The following is a 16,582-nucleotide window of genomic DNA, read 5'->3' as shown; positions in this document are numbered from 1 at the left end:
TAAGCGGCTGGATGAATGGCTGTTCCATATTACGATGTACCGTTCATAAATTTCTCGGCGGGTCGAACGTGTTTTGAGAAAATAAGAATATAAGCTGTGTAAAATTTGCCGTCACACAATATCTTCGCGCTATAGAGAGAATGATCGGATGTAGATGAAGTACTATAACTACCATAATTTTCTGAATAATTTCGAGATAAGATGATCAGGAAAATATATATTTTATTGAACAAGATAAAAATCAGTTTCTGTATATAAAAAATGTAAATATACTTCAGTGTTACAATTATGTCAAAGAAGGTAGCTATATTATCGATAGTAAGATCACAAGCGCAAAGTCGCTAGCATATCGATAGTCAACAATAATTTCTCTATTTTATCGACGTATGTTAGAAAACTTTGAGACTTGTGTCTTTTATCTTTTACAGATAACTATCTTATTAATTATTTTTATCTACATGTGTAGGATATGGTATAATATAAAAAAGAACATAATTCGTATTGGAGATAAATATACATATGTACAATGTTGGAAATATGTCAATATATATTTAAATTAACCGATGTATAAGCAGGTTAAAAATTCGTAATACCAAAACGTACCGTTTTAAAACATAAACGGTCTCTGCCGTAAATGTTTCACACATAAACATACACAAACGTTTTTTCCTTTCGTCACGCCTTAGACGTTGGGAATTTTCACGACTTTAAAGAAAGGGCTATTTCTTTATCTTTATCCGTGACTCCGCGACTACAACTCTCACAATTAGTGTATTAAAATATCAGAAGAGATAGCGCCCTCTTATATTAAAAATAATACGTAATAAAGAGTAATAGTGTTATAAAATAGCGAAGAAATTCAATCTAGGTGTGCACGTGTCCAGCACGTTGTGCGCGTTACAAAATTAACACAGCCATCTCACAAACACCTTCTAAGGGAGATACATACCAGCAGTGAGATCGTATTCTCAAAAAAATTTGCAACTTTTTAAATTTAAATTTAGACTGTAGCTTCTTTTCTTTACACGCTTCTCTTCAACTACATGCTTTTCTAATTTAGGATTCAGTCAATATCCCTATGAGAATGTGATCTCGCTATTATAATTCACGCTTTCATACATTCTCATCACACAAAGTTCATACTCGAGTTGCGCTATTTCCTAAGAAAATAAGCTGCCGCTCCCTTCATTTTCTATCACGCGTTCAATCTGCGATTGAAGTTGAAAAATACAGCTATGTCTAATTGACCAATTGGCTACATTTTTACGCAACGCAAGCTCTTGGACGGGATCCGCGCGCTGAATTGGAAGGAGCTCTCGCGGGGTCGCCCGTTAATTTCTTCCGCTTGAACGGCCGATTCCGCGTCCTCGACGTCGAGGTCGACGACGAAGTTGCGATTTCCCATCAGCGTCGCCAAGCACATGCTCTCCTCCTTTATTTGCGAGCGCACCAGCATTTCTAGCGTGAAGAGATGCTCGTCGTGCGCCTCCGGCAAGTAACGGTGCATGAACTCCGCCAAGCTGTCACAACAGTCGGACAAATATTTTTATCGTCTTGTTATAATTTGTATTATAATTTGTAACGTTATCAACGTGTCAGACAATAAATGAATTTAGAAAACAACTTACGTTATGTGTATCTCTTACCGTAAGAGGTATTCGACGTTATGTCCGCTCGGACCGGAACATTCAGTAATTTGACGCGCTATAGTCTGCAACGATGCCTCGCCGAGCCACTGCTCGTTCTTGTTGGTGGCGATGTAAATTACTACGGGGAATTGCTTGTCCCCGTCCCGGCTGTGAAATGTCGCGATGGTCGTCAGGTATCCTCCTAAGGAGCACTCGCGGTTTTCCAAATAGGATAACGCCGCGCTGTCTTCAAGCTGAAACGCTCGTCCGTAAACTACAGCCTGTCAGCGAAAAAAAAATCTCGATTACACATTATTCCCATGATCGAGATTTGTATTGCGACACAATGCAATTAATAAATTAAGTACCTCTTTGTCCTCGATTAGGGTGGCGACTCGTGCAGGCTGCAACATAATTTTTTATGAACCGCGACGTAAAAATGTAACAGTCAATCTTATTAAGAGATTAAGATAGAAAGAGTTAAATTAATTTGTGTTTGAAAATTTTTTCGATGTGGAACAAAATACGCATATAGAACAAGTTTGCTCTGATGGAGACAGATAGATATACATATCATATATGTAAGTATCATTTCATTTTTATCAAAAGATTATATAATATTATTATATAATATTATTATATGCGTTTGTATATCACTATATGTAGACTTGTATATAAGCAGAAAATACATATCACACTGTTGCAAAAGGCGAAAGACAAAACAAGAAGTAAGCCACGACACGAAGCTTTATCTCTCATTGAAGATATCAGTTACTACTGGTTTATAACTGGTTGTATATACAATTTCACGTAATTTATACGCAAGTGTAATACAAAACGCATTACCGCAACATTCATTTACCCTTTCTTCGTTAAAAAGGAAACTATGACTTTTATAATTATAGACCCTTTTTATGGGAACATTTTATTCTAAAAGTGTCTAGAAAGCAATCTCTATCTAAGTCTCATATCCAAATAAAAGCAGTGATTTTCTGCTAAATATTTATTTACATTTTAATCTTTACATAATTACTTTCAGATGGTTATATTTACATGTCAATAATAATTTTATAAATATCAAGATATTCTTCAATCGATTTCAGTTAAAAAAGATGAAACACAAGTGAAACAAAGAAGACACAATGAGGGAACTGACGAAGCGCACGAGTTTCCTTGTGCGTGTTAAAACAAAGAGGATCAAAATAAATTTCGAGTAATTATGCAATTTTTACTTTGCGCACGTTACGTTCAAATTCGCGTCCTTCAAATTCGCAATTTTATCCAAGTCACGTACATGTCGACGGGCTCTTATCAAGCCCAGACAATCGCGCATATATCGGTGTATATGATCAATGTCGCGAAAAATGTATTGCACGCTTGGAATCTGGCCAGCGCCAGAAAAAGAATGCGCTGTATACACCGGCGAGCGCAATAAAATTCAGATATTAATAGAGTTCGCAAATGACTAAAAATAAAAATCACGTGCAAAGTGTATGGGACATATTTTCATACGCAAAAATATATTACAAATACTGCGAATATCTTCGCTAAGGGTTGAATTCAGCAGAACGTTAACGATAAGCAAAACCTTTTAAACGAAGAAAGTGTAAACGCCAACCTTGCCAGACATCTACGACTTTGTTAGTAATTTTGTTAAGTTTTATTTTTTTTTTAACCAATTTCAGCTAACTTTGTTCGAGATATAAAAACGCTCTATATATTTTATCGCATATATAACACGCATACATTGACGTAGTGTTTACATTAAACATATATATTTCGGAACCAATTAATATTTCCAATCTGTAAACATAGTAACGTGATGGCGAATGTAGGACGCGTCCTTTCTTTTCTTTGATTAAAGAGCATAATTAATTACTATTTGTTACCATTTATAAGTGAGATTTCATTTGCTATTTTATTTATCGTATCGATAGGGTCGTTGCCACGAATGTTTGCTTTATCCAAAGTCCGTACAGCTGTTCCGATCTTTTATTATCACGTGAACTGAAGATGCACATCGGCAGGCATTAATACGCGAGAAGTTGACGTGTAAAATTAGTATAAGTCTTAATATAAGTATAAGTGTTAAGTGTTAGTATAAGTATAAGTATTAGTATAAGTAGTATTAGTATAAGTGTAAAATTAGTATAGTACTCTCGCTATGAGAGTAATAACATCACTAGAATACCAGAATTATATATCTCAAAGTTTTAACAGTTTTTAAATTTATAATATTGCAGAATTCTTCAACGTTCACTTTTTAAAACATTAACCGAATATACGGCGTAAATAATATTATATAATAACACGAATATATTAACTCTACCAAGCAATCGCCTCTCAAGTGTGCATTTCCATAACTTCCATTATTTATTATCGAGATAACGCCTGCGACATTTTCTGAAATATTTATTGTTCCGATTATTCGTCAGACATGGAATTATTTACATATTATTCGGTAACCGTCTCGGTTTTATCGTCAAAAAAGAAAGAACCCTACAAAAGATTGTGCGAAAATTTAAACGCAATTTTATCTTACGAAAATAAGTTTCTTTTAATACCTCGAATACGCAGGTTTCTCAATGAGGAATCGACTCTACACGGTCATGGATGACGAATGCGGTATTCGACGGTAGTTAAAGAATAAAGAAGAAAGGACCGAAGGGGACACAATTTGGCTCACCTTTTCGGCCGTTCCGCGATGCGTGATGTTGCCCTGCCAGAACCGCCTGCTGAAGCCCTTCACGTAGCCGGTTGTGCTTCTGGTATATGAGAAACCGGGATACCAGCAGAGTGACCCATATCCAAATACCCAGAGTTCGTTTTCTTGCGTACTATTCATCTTGGTGCTCTCTCGCGAAAAAGAAAGTCGAGTAACGAGCGAGTCTCTACCGTGTTTCTTTTTAATTTATTACTTTATCTTCTTTATTTCTTTTTTATCTCGTTTCTGATAGTAGATAGGGAACTCAATGTTCCACGTTCTATATCCCTGGATTTATCGTTAAGAATTTGTACACGTTGTGACTTATATATCCTCTTCCTACAAGATGGTCACGAAGTTTTTTCTTGTAATTACCCTCTTCGTAATTAAAAAAAAAAAAAAAAAAAAAAAACACGCGTTAACACACCTTTATCTGGTGCGTGTCTCAGTTTTCTCAGTTTCTCTAAAAGTTCGAATTCTCCGAATCCGTGTCTCTCGATGAAAAATCCATTTCAATTCGAATGGTCTCATATTTTTTCTTTTCTATAGATATGCAGTATGCAGTACATTTTTTTCTGATCAAAACAAAAATCTAATTATTTTATAATTTTGTTCCAATTGTAGGAGATCGCCAATAGCTCTTTGTCGGATCTTTATCGGATCAGTGACAGTTCTACGTAGTCGAATTGATGACAAGTTTCACTTTCGACACGGTGATGATCGCCGAATCAATTCTCAATCATCGCTGATGCACGCGTTTGCGTCTCTCTGAATCCCTCGCGGATAACTCGCCGTTCTTCCGTGTTCAATTTATTAATTCGTGGGGCGGCTCCGATAATCGACGGAATACCATAATTACAAGATGCTCCTTTTTTGCCGTCATCTCGGCTGTTTCACGTGTCTACTCTGCATCAGCGATGCGCTGGATCCTCAAGATCGATCCTGGGTCAAGTCGGTCGGAGAAATCCGCTCCGCAAAGATCGATCCGTCAGCAACTGTCTCGTGATCTCGAGCGAACGTATGCTCAAGTATTCCCGAGACATTTGGAGGATCCCGGAAGAAGGGCGAGTCACTTAACAAGATCCGATGAGAGCTGCCGGTCGACTGTGTCAACCGGCTAACATTCGGTCAACTCGACCAAACGCGCGCCAGCAGGAGGGAGAGAGAAAGGTATCGGGAAAGAGCACAGCGAACTGGGGAAGACAGAGAAGAGTAGCGGAGTATCTGGCGTACACGCCAGCGGAGAGATGGTGGGGATGGATGATGAAACGAACCGCCTGATTGACGTGACGCACCGGACGTGCGTGAGCATTCCGTTGATCGGATTAATTTCGGGAAACACACCGGTTAGTACTATCAAAGGTTTACGCGACAGGGCCAACTGGTTCATACGCACGTGTTTAAAATACAGGAAGTTACGCGCGACTCAGAACGTGAAAGATTTCAAAAACAAATGTCGTCAATCGTGTTTATAAAAATTGAGCGCGGGGCAAAGATTGATCTTTCAAACATCGGTTTGCAGAACAAAATATTCAGATTTGCTTGGTACATTTGAGAAATAGTTTTGCGTTAAAATCTATACACATTGTATATTCCTTTCAATTATCTGAAACTAGTTAAAAGCACATTGTTAGAATTGCAAACATTGTTATGTTTATTTAGAGGAAAGATTATGATACAAATTCGTGTTATCTCTCTTGACTCGTTTCTGGCTCGGAAAATACTTTATCCAGGAGTTCGGCACACATGTCTATCTCGTCCTGGTTTTCCACAGGTTTCAATTCTGTCAACAATTGCTCCAAAGTGGATCTTAAATACAATTGTGATCGGCGACACTCCTTCAGCGCCGGTAAAAAATTATCGTTTACCATACTACTGAGCACTCTCAGCAGTTGTTCCCTACGATAAAAATAATCCTCGATTTATATCGGATGCGAGGAAAATAATGTGAAAAATCATTACGTTCTCTTGAAATGCATGCCGCAGATGCGTTACCTGACTGCCGGCTGTAAATTTATTCTACCCAGCAATCCTGCCGCTTGCTCTATGAATCCCATTTTTACCAAGGTATGTTTTACGTTCGAATCATCCTTGCTGCACAAGCTTGAAAGCAAAAATGCGGACTTTATCTGTAATTTCTCCACCGGGCTTTGCATTGCTCGCAAAAGCACCGAGTAACCATCGTTCGTATCCATATACTTTAATGATGCAGGGTGTCCCCTGACTATACCTGTATTTAAAATATAATCAATAAGAATAATAATAAAAGACGGACATTGCAACGTTCCATTACTTACACGACACTGCGTACAGAGCTTTTATCCTGGCCTGTTCCGATGGATCTGAATCGATCATAGACAACAAAACAGGAAATACTCCAGCTTCTAATAGCTTGTCTTGACAAAATGGATTATTTTGCGCTAATTCGGCGATAATATCAGCTATCCGCCATCTGATGCTACTGTGCGAGGAATTCAGGCATGGCTGAAATATCGAGAAGCCTCCAATTTTATAAAAATCATTGGCTATGTCAATATTGTCTACAAAATCTGCCATCCTTTCCAATGCATTCTCATATTCCGACGAATCATCGTCCGCTCGTAAATTGATGACGTTAGATAAGATTTGCACAGCTTTTTGCAATTCCTCTATCACGTTTACCGTTAACGATGATAATGCATCATTCAAAAACGCTTTTTTCTGCAACATACAAACACATCCGTCAGATATGAACAAGTAAATAATGCATAATTTTAAATTAAATTTTATACTTCTTCGTCCAAAGGATAGACTGGCGATTTATTTTCCGTATCCTCAGACTGTGCCGCATCCATAGCATATTTGAGTAAACCTTGCAAATTAGTTGGTTGCCTTGGTTGGTTTGGTAATGGTTGCGATGGGACTCGCTCGGTGTTACTGGAGGTTGAAGGACCCTCGATGGACAACGGTCTCGTACTGCTGTTCGACTGACCTTGGTTGGCATCCTTTTTCGATTCTCTATTCTCAGAACTAGGCAAAAGATTATACAGGTGCTTAAGTTTAGGTTAAACACGGTAGCTAATAACGTTAATACGTACCTGTTCATTTTGACGTTACTCTGTTTAGCGAATGATGCGCCCATTAACTGAATAACACACGGCTTAAAAACCAATTCTCAACTAACTCAACTACTTGTTCTGATTCATTGCATATCTTTTTATGGGATTTTATATTTCTGTATATAACACATGAATTTCTTCATATATGAGATGTCGCACTAAAGTGTGAGCGTATGTGGAACCTGTGTTACGTATCGGTAAAGTCACTACTAACTTTTTAATGTCGGTAACAAACAATACGTTACAACCAGTTATCAAATATATTTTATTCGATATATATAGATTAGTTATTAATTGCGCGATAATCATCTGATAATGCATAATTTAATTTTATTTAATCTAGTTACTAGGATTGCGAGGAAAAGGTATATGTAAGTAATATTTTTAAAGGCCGTCCTGCTTGTACCGGATGTCATTGCGATTAAATGCAAAATTTTGGACTTTGCATTTTCTTAGTTATAAATTAAACATTAGTTCTTATCTTAGGTTTTAACTAACATCCGCTAGAAACACGTCAACCAATAGAGGCCCTCCACCGCCCCCGCCGATTCTGTGTGATGGGCATTTTGTACATATTTATTTAAATATTAAAACATAAACCGATACAGTATGACAATTTCCATTAAATTTATTTTTTAATCTCTTACAAAAACTCTAGCAACGATACAATGATATAATAAGATGTGTGTATATTTATATTCGTGCCACAGTAATGTAATTATATGAAGCTATAACGTTTTAGGGGACTTATTCATATAATAATATTGTTCCTAATAAAGTACAAATTCTCAGACATTATCAAATTATTCAATATATTCAAACTGAAACATGCATGAATATGAAACTTTTCCCTTATAAAAAGGAAAGGTATTATTTTTATGCGACATTGATTCTTAGTGACTCTCTAAAAATGCAGCTACATATTATTGCACTGATATGATTTAACGAAGTGCACGCATCGAATTGTATAGCAATCAAACAAAATAATGTGGTTTCTTCACTATTATGCCATATTCCGCAACCGCTGGTGTCAGATCTTCCATAGTCAGAGTATAACGTCGGTCTTTTCCCTTTGTTTTTGTGTTCTGATTGGCACCACGTGTTTTGCAGTGCTGCAACGCATCGTTGGCAATTTCTGAAATAAACTTTTGCGCCGCTAAGGACACCAGGCGTACTCTATAAAGTAATAAGAAGTCGTTTAACAACATATAACATTGTTCAATAGATTTACTGAGCAGATAAAAATGTTTGGTTAACAAAACGTTTATCCAATATACAGGATGATTTAATCAATATCACATTTATACTTACATTCTTGGATCAGTGGCATTGAAACCAGCTGTGTGCAAATAATGTTCGGTGATGGCATCAGGAATCTAACGTTAACATAAAAAAATATATAGTGGCACTAAAGTTACAGGATATGATATAGAATAGGTAAACGCATAATTTGCTATAAATTCAAGATTTATTTCTTTGGACAAATTTATTCGACAAGAAAATGGATTGATACCGTAGGTGTATAATCCTCCAATTGCAACAAGAAATCCGACAACGGTTGTCCCGCAGTCTTGACTTCCTCGTTGTAAATCGGTGGCGTTTCCCTTCCAAAATTCTCCGCCATTTCTGTAACGAGAAATAAAACTGTGGCAGCTGTGTTCTGTGCTGTCTGTGCTATCAATTCCTAACCTAAATCACTAGACGCAAAAAACGAACCGTTTCGCTGTTCCGTAACTTGCCGGTCTTAAACTTGGCGATTTTTGCCTTATCTTTTATAAATATTTATCTTTTTGGACGCACAGTAGCACTTTTTTTATGTGACAATACGCGAATTTCTTTATGCTCGACTCACACGCATTTTAGACGCGTAATTGTACGTAAATTCACGAAGAATGTTTCATGTAACCCAACCTAACCTAACCCTCGGTTAGAGCCTTAGAGCATAGTTTTAAATCAACGAGAACCAAGGATTTATAAAAAAAAATGTGGCTATGATAGTAAAAGAATAACTTATAAACGTTTGTAATCGACCATTTAATCCAAAAGAATATTGAATACTTGGTATTCAATACATAAACCAACAATAGGATTGGGAATGAGAGTATAATTACTTGATTCACACCAAATTGCGACCTATTTTGTTTATGTTACAATAAAAATTTGTAATGTGAGTTTATAAGAGTGTGTATATTACTCTGCCTTGAAAAATTATTGTTGTGGTTATATAGCTAGAGTGTGATTTATATGATTCTTAATTTAATGAACTTAATGATTTTTTACAGGATGGCATCCGAGAACGTCAATTCTCATACAACAGCTTCTTCGGAAGAGACTGGACAATCCGTTACCAGTACGTCGCAGGAAAGTAATAATAAGGATGCAAACTCAACTAAGCCACAGACTCAAGTAAATTCAATGAGTAATCTCCAAAGGATAAATCAACGCAAGCAGCTGACGTACAACTGGCCACAAGAAAAGAAATTGTTGAAGCTTGCGAATTATAGTGCTTGTCAGGCAAAAGAATGTAAATGTACAGGCTGGAAAAACGCGCAACCGATTATAAGATCGCCAAAGGGTGAAATACAGCAGCCTCTTATAACCTTTTCTGATCCATGCAAGATATGTACTCATTCTTTAGAAGATCACGCCAAGCACTTGCGGGTTCAATCTGACGAGGAAATCAACAGATTGTTGGGAATGGCTATTGACACGGACAATATTTTAACATGTATACACAGAGAAAAGGATAACGATACTAAGAAAGTTTATTTTTTTTTGTATAGAGTTTTGAGGAATTGTCTTTTAACTAGAGCAAAGCCAGCCTTAGAAGGAGGCTGGTTGGGAAAGCCACCATTCGAAATACCCGTCATATCGAAAGCAGTACTGAATTTTGTCTCGTATAAATTTCATCATTTACCAGTGAGAGAATGGTACATTATGTGCGACATGGCAAAAATGTTTTTACATTGCCTGAACTATTGGAATTTTGAACCGCCCAGTGCCAGACAAGTAACAGCGGTAACAGCTAATTCGGACGAAGTTCTCGCTTACAAAACTAATTATACCCGCTGGCTATCCTTCTGCCATGTGCCTGCGTTTTGTGACTCTTTACCGAAACACGATACTTCTGCGGTATTTGGAAAGTCTCTGTTACAAGCCGTATTCAAATCACTTTGTAGAGAAGTGGTGAATAAGTGTCATAATGACAGAGACAAAATAACGCCGGAAAAGAGAGTTCTAGTTTTAACACATTTTCCCAAGTATGTATTGAATCAGTTTTCTCTTCTTAATTTTGGTTTTTCGTAATTTTCACAGGTACTATATAATTATTTGTATTTAAGGTTTCTTTCAATGCTAGAAGCTGAAATTTATTCTGATAACGTACCCATGTGGGATCCTAATTTTAAAGCAACACCACCGTTTCATCTGCAAGTTGCCATGCAGGAATCAAAGGCACAGCAATTAAGAAGGACAGGCGAATTTGAGAAAGTCACCGTTCCACCAAACGAGAAAGATAATTATACAACAATAAATATTAGTCCTGGAATAAGAAGACTTCCTGAAAAGCGTTCCTATTCCGAAGGACGACCTGACGCAAAGAAACGAAAAAGTGAAGAAGTTTTTGAGGATTTGCCAGAGGAAACTGTCGCTGAAATTGTTGCGACTATTAATGATCCCAATTATATGTGTGGACCCGACGCGGTATTTCCTCCGGATGTTCCACGAGACGAAACTGCTAAAATTGAAGAAAGCAGGAAGATCATAGAGTTCCATGTTGTCGGCAATAGTCTGACGCAACCTGTGTCTAAGCAAACTATGCTTTGGCTGATAGGATTACACAATGTATTTAGCCATCAATTAGTCAGAATGCCTAAAGAATATATATCCCAATTCGTTTTTGATCCGTGAGTATCATCCAAAAATATAACAATTATGTTAATTCATTGTAAGAATTTATCTAGTGACAATCCATTATTTATCACACACAGGAAGCATAAAACATTGGCCCTGATAAAAGGTGGTCGTCCAATCGGCGGTATTTGTTTTCGCACGTTTCCTACTCAGGGTTTTACTGAAATAGTATTTTGCGCTGTTACGAGCCAAGAGCAAGTGAAAGGCTATGGAACGCATTTAATGAACATGCTGAAAGATTATCACATAAAAAACAACATACTGCATTTTCTTACATTCGCAGATGAGTTTGCCATCGGATACTTTAAAAAGCAAGGATTTAGCAAAGATATAAAACTGCCGACGTCGATGTATCAAGGATACATCAAAGATTATGAAGGAGCGACATTGATGCACTGTGAATTAAATGCTAAAATAGTATACACCGAATTTACAGCGGTACTAAGAAAACAAAAAGAGATCGTGAAAAAATTAATTTATCAGAGGCAACAGGAAATACAGAAAGTTCATCCGGGCTTAACGTGCTTTAAAGATGGTGTAAGAAGTATTCCTGTCGAATCCATTCCAGGGATTCGCGAAACCGGATGGAAGAATTACACTCAAACGAGAACGAGAGGTGTGGCTAAAGGAACGCAAGGTGCAGAACTTGTAGATGGCATGGATATGTCAGATGTCCTTTATAAAGATTTGAACGGTGTTCTGAATAGTGTGAAGAATCATAGCACAGCTTGGCCATTCCTCGAACCTGTGGATAGAAACGATGTCCGAGACTATTATGATCATATAAAATATCCAATGGGTGAGCAAAAAAGATGTACATTTTCAAAACGATCAAATTACTTTTTGATAAATTATTAAATATAAATAAACAATTAGTGTTAAAATGAGAAAACTTAATAATCAGGAATTAATGATACACAATTTTTTATTTTGCAGATCTCAAGACTATGGAAGACCGTTTAAAGTCTAAATACTATGTAACTAGAAGATTATTTATCGCAGACATGACACGAATTTTCACAAACTGTAGATTGTATAACGGTCTCGAGACCGAATATTATCACTGCGCCAATACTCTAGAAAAATATTTTCAAACACGTATGAAAGAGATTGGTCTGTGGGATAAGTAGAATTTTTAAGTGCTTGTGACATAATACAAAAAATATAAAAACAATAATTTTTTATTTATTATTAATTGTCCCTTTATTAGCTACTTACTAACAATAAGTAGGACAGTTGCCAATACTTTCAATTGAACTATTAGTAGAGAAAATATTTCTAGGAGAATATTCAGGTAGGACGAAGGGTTAGGTTAAAATTTGTTTCTTTGCTTATGGAACTTTAATTAAAGTTTGTTATTGCATATGTGAACCTAGAGTAACGAAAATTTCGGATTTAACAGAAATCTTCACTTGGCGAAGACTCAAATCAACCAAGTAAAAATTTAAATCCATACAACAGAAATTTTAAGGTTACTTTTATCGCTCATACGCGCGATAGCCAATCATCATTCGGTATATACTATTGCTTCCAGAAAAATGGTAATAAATGGAAAACAATTGGCCGTTGTGTGGACACCTGGACATGCATTATCTTATGCCGCATTTCCTGATGCAGCAGCATGCACTTGCATGCATGCAACAGTGTGTAGGAAGCATTAGGGAACAGTTCATATAACCTGATCTGTCAAAAACTGTCCTGTATATATCGACGTACTAATAACATAACAAATTGTAGAATAGAGATTGCTGGCATGACAATTCTACAGATATCATAATTATTTATTTAAATCAAAAGATATCATTATTTATTATTATTTATATCAAATATCATTGGATAGTTGAACAAAGTGTATCATTGAGAATAGAAACATAATTAACTTGGTTCACGTAAAATTGAACTTCTAATGTGCGTGTAAATTCACGTAAGTTACTTTAAAATGTTATTACTGCAATTAATGATACGATGAGATCATCACAAGTACAATTTGCTCAAACCAATAAGATGAATGTTATAAGGTTTTTTGCAGAATGGCATCCGAGGACGTCAATTCTCATACAGCAGCTTCTTCGGAAGAGGCAGGACAACCTGTCAGCAGTACCTTGCAGCAAGAAAATAATAATAAGGATACAGCTAAGCCACAGACTCAAGTGAATCGAACGAGTAATCTCCAAAGGATACACCAACGCAAGCAGCAGACGTACAACTGGCCACAAGAAAAGAAATTGTTGAAGCTCGCGAATTATAGTGCTTGTCAGGCGGATGAATGCAAATGTACGGGCTGGAAAAACGCACAACCGTTTATAAGATCGCCGAAAGGCGAGATACAACAGCCCGTTATAAATTTCTTTGATCTGTGCAAGATATGTACTCATCCGTTAGAAAATCACATCAAGCATCTACCGGTTCAGTCAGACGAGGAAATCAACAGATTATTGGGAATGGCTATTGACGCGGACAACATTTTTGCGTGTACACACAGGGAGGCAGATCCCGATACTAAGAAAGTATATATTTATTTGTACAAATTATTGAGGAATTGTATCTTGTTTATGACAAAGCCAACTGCGGAAGGAAGCCCGTTAGGAAAGCCACCATTTGAAAGACCTAACATAGCGAAGGCAGTAACAAACTTTGTTTTGTATAAATTTAGTCATTTGCCGCAGAGAGAATGGCAAGTTATGTACGACATGGCAAAGATGCTTTTACACTGCCTGAATTTTTGGAATTTTGAAGCACCCAGTGCCAGACGGTGTCAAGCAACCAATACAGATGAAGCTTCTATTTACAAAGTTAATTATGCCCGCTGGCTCGTCTTTTGTCATGTACCTGCGTTTTGTGACTCCTTGCCGCATTACGACACTCCTGTGGTTTTTGGGAAGTCTCTGTTACAAGCTGTATTTAGATCAGTTTGTAGACAATTAATGGATAAGTGTAATAATGAAAGAGACAAAATAGCACCGGAGAAGAGAGTTTTGGTTTTAACGCATTTTCCTAAGTATGTCCAACACATTTTTTTTTCCATTTCTTATATACATATATAACTTATAAATATCAAGCTGAATATTATATATAATCTTTTATACTTAAGGTTTCTTTCATTGCTGGAAGTAGAGATTTATTCTGATAAATCCCCCATTTGGAATCCTGACTTTAAACAACTTCTGCCTTCTCACTTTCAAACTGCCTTGGACTCAAAGGCTCAAGCAAGGAAAGCAGGAGAATTTGAAAAGGTTACTGTCACTCCGAATGAAAAAGATAATTTTACAACGATAAATATTAGTTCTGGAATCAAGAAAATGCAGGATAAGCGTCCAAACGCCGAAGGGCGTCTCGACGCAAAGAAGCGAAAAACTGAAGAAACTTTTCAAGATCTTCCGGATGAGACCATTGCTGAAATCGTTGCAACTATTAATGACACTAATTATATGTCTGGTTCTGATACAGTATTTCCACCAAATGTGCCACGGGACGAAACCGCTAAGATGGAAGAAAGTAAAAAGATAATAGAATTTCATGTAGTTGGAAATAGCCTTACACGACCAGTGTCTAAGCAGACTATGCTTTGGCTGATAGGACTGCAAGATGTGTTCAGCCATCAATTACCAAGAACGCCCAAAGAATACATCACTCAGCTTGTTTTTGATCCGTGAGTAGTTCAATATCCAAATTCAATATCAGTGTTGAATAATTTTACCTATTTTACTACGCATGTATTCAATAACAATATTCTTTGTCTTTGTCCTACAGAAAGCATAAAACCCTAGCCCTGATTAAGGACGGTCGTCCAATTGGTGGGATTTGTTTTTGTATGTTTCCAAGTCAAGGTTTTACAGAGATAGTTTTCTGCGCTGTTACGAGCCATGAGCAAGTAAAAGGCTATGGAACGCACTTAATGAATATGTTGAAAGATTATCACATTAAGAACAACATACTGCATTTTCTTACATTTGCGGATGACTTCGCTATTGGATACTTTAAGAAACAGGGATTTAGCAAAGATATAAAACTGCCGAAGTCAGTGCACCAGGGATACATAAAATATTATGTCGGAGCAACGTTGATGCATTGCGAGTTAAACCCGAAAATTGTATATACCGAATTTACGGCGGTTATCAGGAAGCAGAAGGAAATAGTTAAAAAGCTGATTCATCAAAGACAACAGGAAATACAGAAAGTGCATCCTGGCTTAACGTGTTTTAAGGAGGGTTTAAGGGGAATCCCTATCGAGAGTATCCCGGGGATTCATGAAACTGGATGGAAAAGTTGCGCTCAAACTAGAACGAGGGGTGTGGCGAAAGGAATGCAAGGTCCAGAACCAATGGACACGAGTTTGGACGTCCCAGAATCTCTATGTAATACATTAAATGGTGTTCTGAACAGTGTGAAAAAACACAGCACAGCGTGGCCTTTTTTGAAACCCGTAGATAAGAATGATGCTCCAGACTACTACGATCACATAAAATATCCTATGGGTGAGTTTAAGAAAATTGTCTATACATTTAACTGATTAAAATAGATGAATATAATTACCTGGCTATTACCTGAAAAAAATCAACCGAATATAAAAATACCAAAATACAAATAATATATCTATTTATGTTATAGATCTCAAGACGATGCAAGATCGTTTGAATTCAGGATATTATGTAATAAAGAAATTATTTATAGCAGACATGTTACGGATTTTTACCAACTGTAGATTGTATAATAGGTCTGACACTGATTATTACCGTTGTGCCAATGCTTTGGAAAAGTACTTTCAAACGCGTATGAAAGAAGTCGGGCTTTGGGATAAGTAGAACTTTTAAAATTGTTGTTAATGATAATGTTGACACACACACACAATTAATATTTCCTAATTTATTCTTATTATAAAGTATTATTGCTTTATAAAGTAAGTCCATATTTTGAAATCGTATCGTTCTTCGTGCAATATTTGTGCGATATTTGTATAAAAGTAAATTTAAATAATAATATATATAATATCCACATGTGTGAGAGTGCCTGTTGGAATAATTAAAAAAAAAGAAATTTTTATTTCTGTAGTACTATTCTTCGATTATCTATCTTTTATTCTTTATTTTCTTGAAAAAATGCTTATATCGTATTTATTACATTGGTTTCAATCGATTTCTTCAAATACGTATATATATATATACGTATATAACGCGCGCATATAATCATTGAATTAACAGAGATGCATGTCGGAATATATATATATAATAGATCGGATATAT

At 36.4% G+C, this 16,582-nt stretch overlaps 5 protein-coding genes across 9 annotated transcripts; 2 read left to right on the top strand and 3 right to left on the bottom strand.

Annotated features, from left to right (window-relative positions):
- Positions 1 to 530: 530 nt before the first annotated feature.
- LOC112452978 (glutathione-specific gamma-glutamylcyclotransferase 1) lies at positions 531 to 5,868 on the bottom strand. The gene is made up of 4 exons (XM_025013465.1): positions 4,315 to 5,868; positions 1,997 to 2,032; positions 1,647 to 1,909; positions 531 to 1,520 (listed from the first exon to the last, which is right to left on the bottom strand). Exons 1-4 carry the CDS (start codon positions 4,471 to 4,473, stop codon positions 1,256 to 1,258), a joined length of 723 nt encoding a protein of 240 aa, XP_024869233.1. The 5' UTR covers positions 4,474 to 5,868; the 3' UTR covers positions 531 to 1,255.
- A 91-nt stretch (positions 5,869 to 5,959) lies between these two features.
- On the bottom strand, positions 5,960 to 7,611 carry LOC112452977 (hsp70-binding protein 1). The gene is made up of 5 exons (XM_025013464.1): positions 7,410 to 7,611; positions 7,104 to 7,341; positions 6,630 to 7,032; positions 6,328 to 6,562; positions 5,960 to 6,231 (listed from the first exon to the last, which is right to left on the bottom strand). The coding sequence occupies exons 1-5, from the start codon at positions 7,451 to 7,453 to the stop codon at positions 6,021 to 6,023; spliced, it is 1,131 nt and encodes a 376-aa protein (XP_024869232.1). The 5' UTR covers positions 7,454 to 7,611; the 3' UTR covers positions 5,960 to 6,020.
- Positions 7,612 to 8,033: 422 nt separating this feature from the next.
- LOC112452979 (transcription initiation factor TFIID subunit 10-like) lies at positions 8,034 to 9,239 on the bottom strand. 2 transcript variants are annotated; one of them, XM_025013467.1, is made up of 4 exons: positions 9,147 to 9,239; positions 8,944 to 9,056; positions 8,742 to 8,806; positions 8,034 to 8,606 (listed from the first exon to the last, which is right to left on the bottom strand). In XM_025013467.1, the coding sequence occupies exons 2-4, from the start codon at positions 9,052 to 9,054 to the stop codon at positions 8,405 to 8,407; spliced, it is 378 nt and encodes a 125-aa protein (XP_024869235.1). In that variant the 5' UTR covers positions 9,055 to 9,056; positions 9,147 to 9,239; the 3' UTR covers positions 8,034 to 8,404. The 2 variants fall into 2 exon arrangements, with proteins under 2 accessions (XP_024869235.1, XP_024869236.1); XM_025013468.1 differs by having other exon boundaries at positions 9,120 to 9,212.
- A 267-nt stretch (positions 9,240 to 9,506) lies between these two features.
- On the top strand, positions 9,507 to 12,531 carry LOC112452974 (histone acetyltransferase KAT2A-like). 2 transcript variants are annotated; one of them, XM_025013459.1, is made up of 5 exons: positions 9,507 to 9,597; positions 9,713 to 10,690; positions 10,772 to 11,335; positions 11,420 to 12,141; positions 12,279 to 12,531. In XM_025013459.1, coding segments are annotated over exons 1-5 (2,460 nt in total). In that variant the 5' UTR covers positions 9,507 to 9,595; the 3' UTR covers positions 12,473 to 12,531. The 2 variants fall into 2 exon arrangements, with proteins under 2 accessions (XP_024869227.1, XP_024869228.1); XM_025013460.1 differs by having other exon boundaries at positions 9,525 to 9,611.
- Positions 12,532 to 12,760: 229 nt separating this feature from the next.
- LOC112452975 (histone acetyltransferase KAT2A-like) lies at positions 12,761 to 16,466 on the top strand. 3 transcript variants are annotated; one of them, XM_025013463.1, is made up of 6 exons: positions 12,762 to 13,266; positions 13,372 to 14,340; positions 14,434 to 14,991; positions 15,093 to 15,817; positions 15,951 to 16,150; positions 16,241 to 16,466. In XM_025013463.1, the coding sequence occupies exons 2-5, from the start codon at positions 13,373 to 13,375 to the stop codon at positions 16,142 to 16,144; spliced, it is 2,445 nt and encodes an 814-aa protein (XP_024869231.1). In that variant the 5' UTR covers positions 12,762 to 13,266; position 13,372; the 3' UTR covers positions 16,145 to 16,150; positions 16,241 to 16,466. The 3 variants fall into 3 exon arrangements, with proteins under 3 accessions (XP_024869230.1, XP_024869231.1, XP_024869229.1); XM_025013462.1 differs by having other exon boundaries at positions 12,761 to 13,266; positions 13,361 to 14,340; positions 15,951 to 16,466; XM_025013461.1 differs by having other exon boundaries at positions 12,763 to 13,266; positions 15,951 to 16,466.
- The last annotated feature ends 116 nt before the right edge of the window (positions 16,467 to 16,582 follow it).

The sequence above is a fragment of the Temnothorax curvispinosus genome, unplaced genomic scaffold (assembly GCF_003070985.1).
Source record: "Temnothorax curvispinosus isolate PA1 unplaced genomic scaffold, ASM307098v1 QBEX01003901.1, whole genome shotgun sequence".
Classification (NCBI taxonomy): domain Eukaryota; kingdom Metazoa; phylum Arthropoda; class Insecta; order Hymenoptera; family Formicidae; genus Temnothorax; species Temnothorax curvispinosus.
Note: the sequence above shows the minus strand (reverse complement) of the source record. Positions and strands in the feature narration are given on the sequence as shown.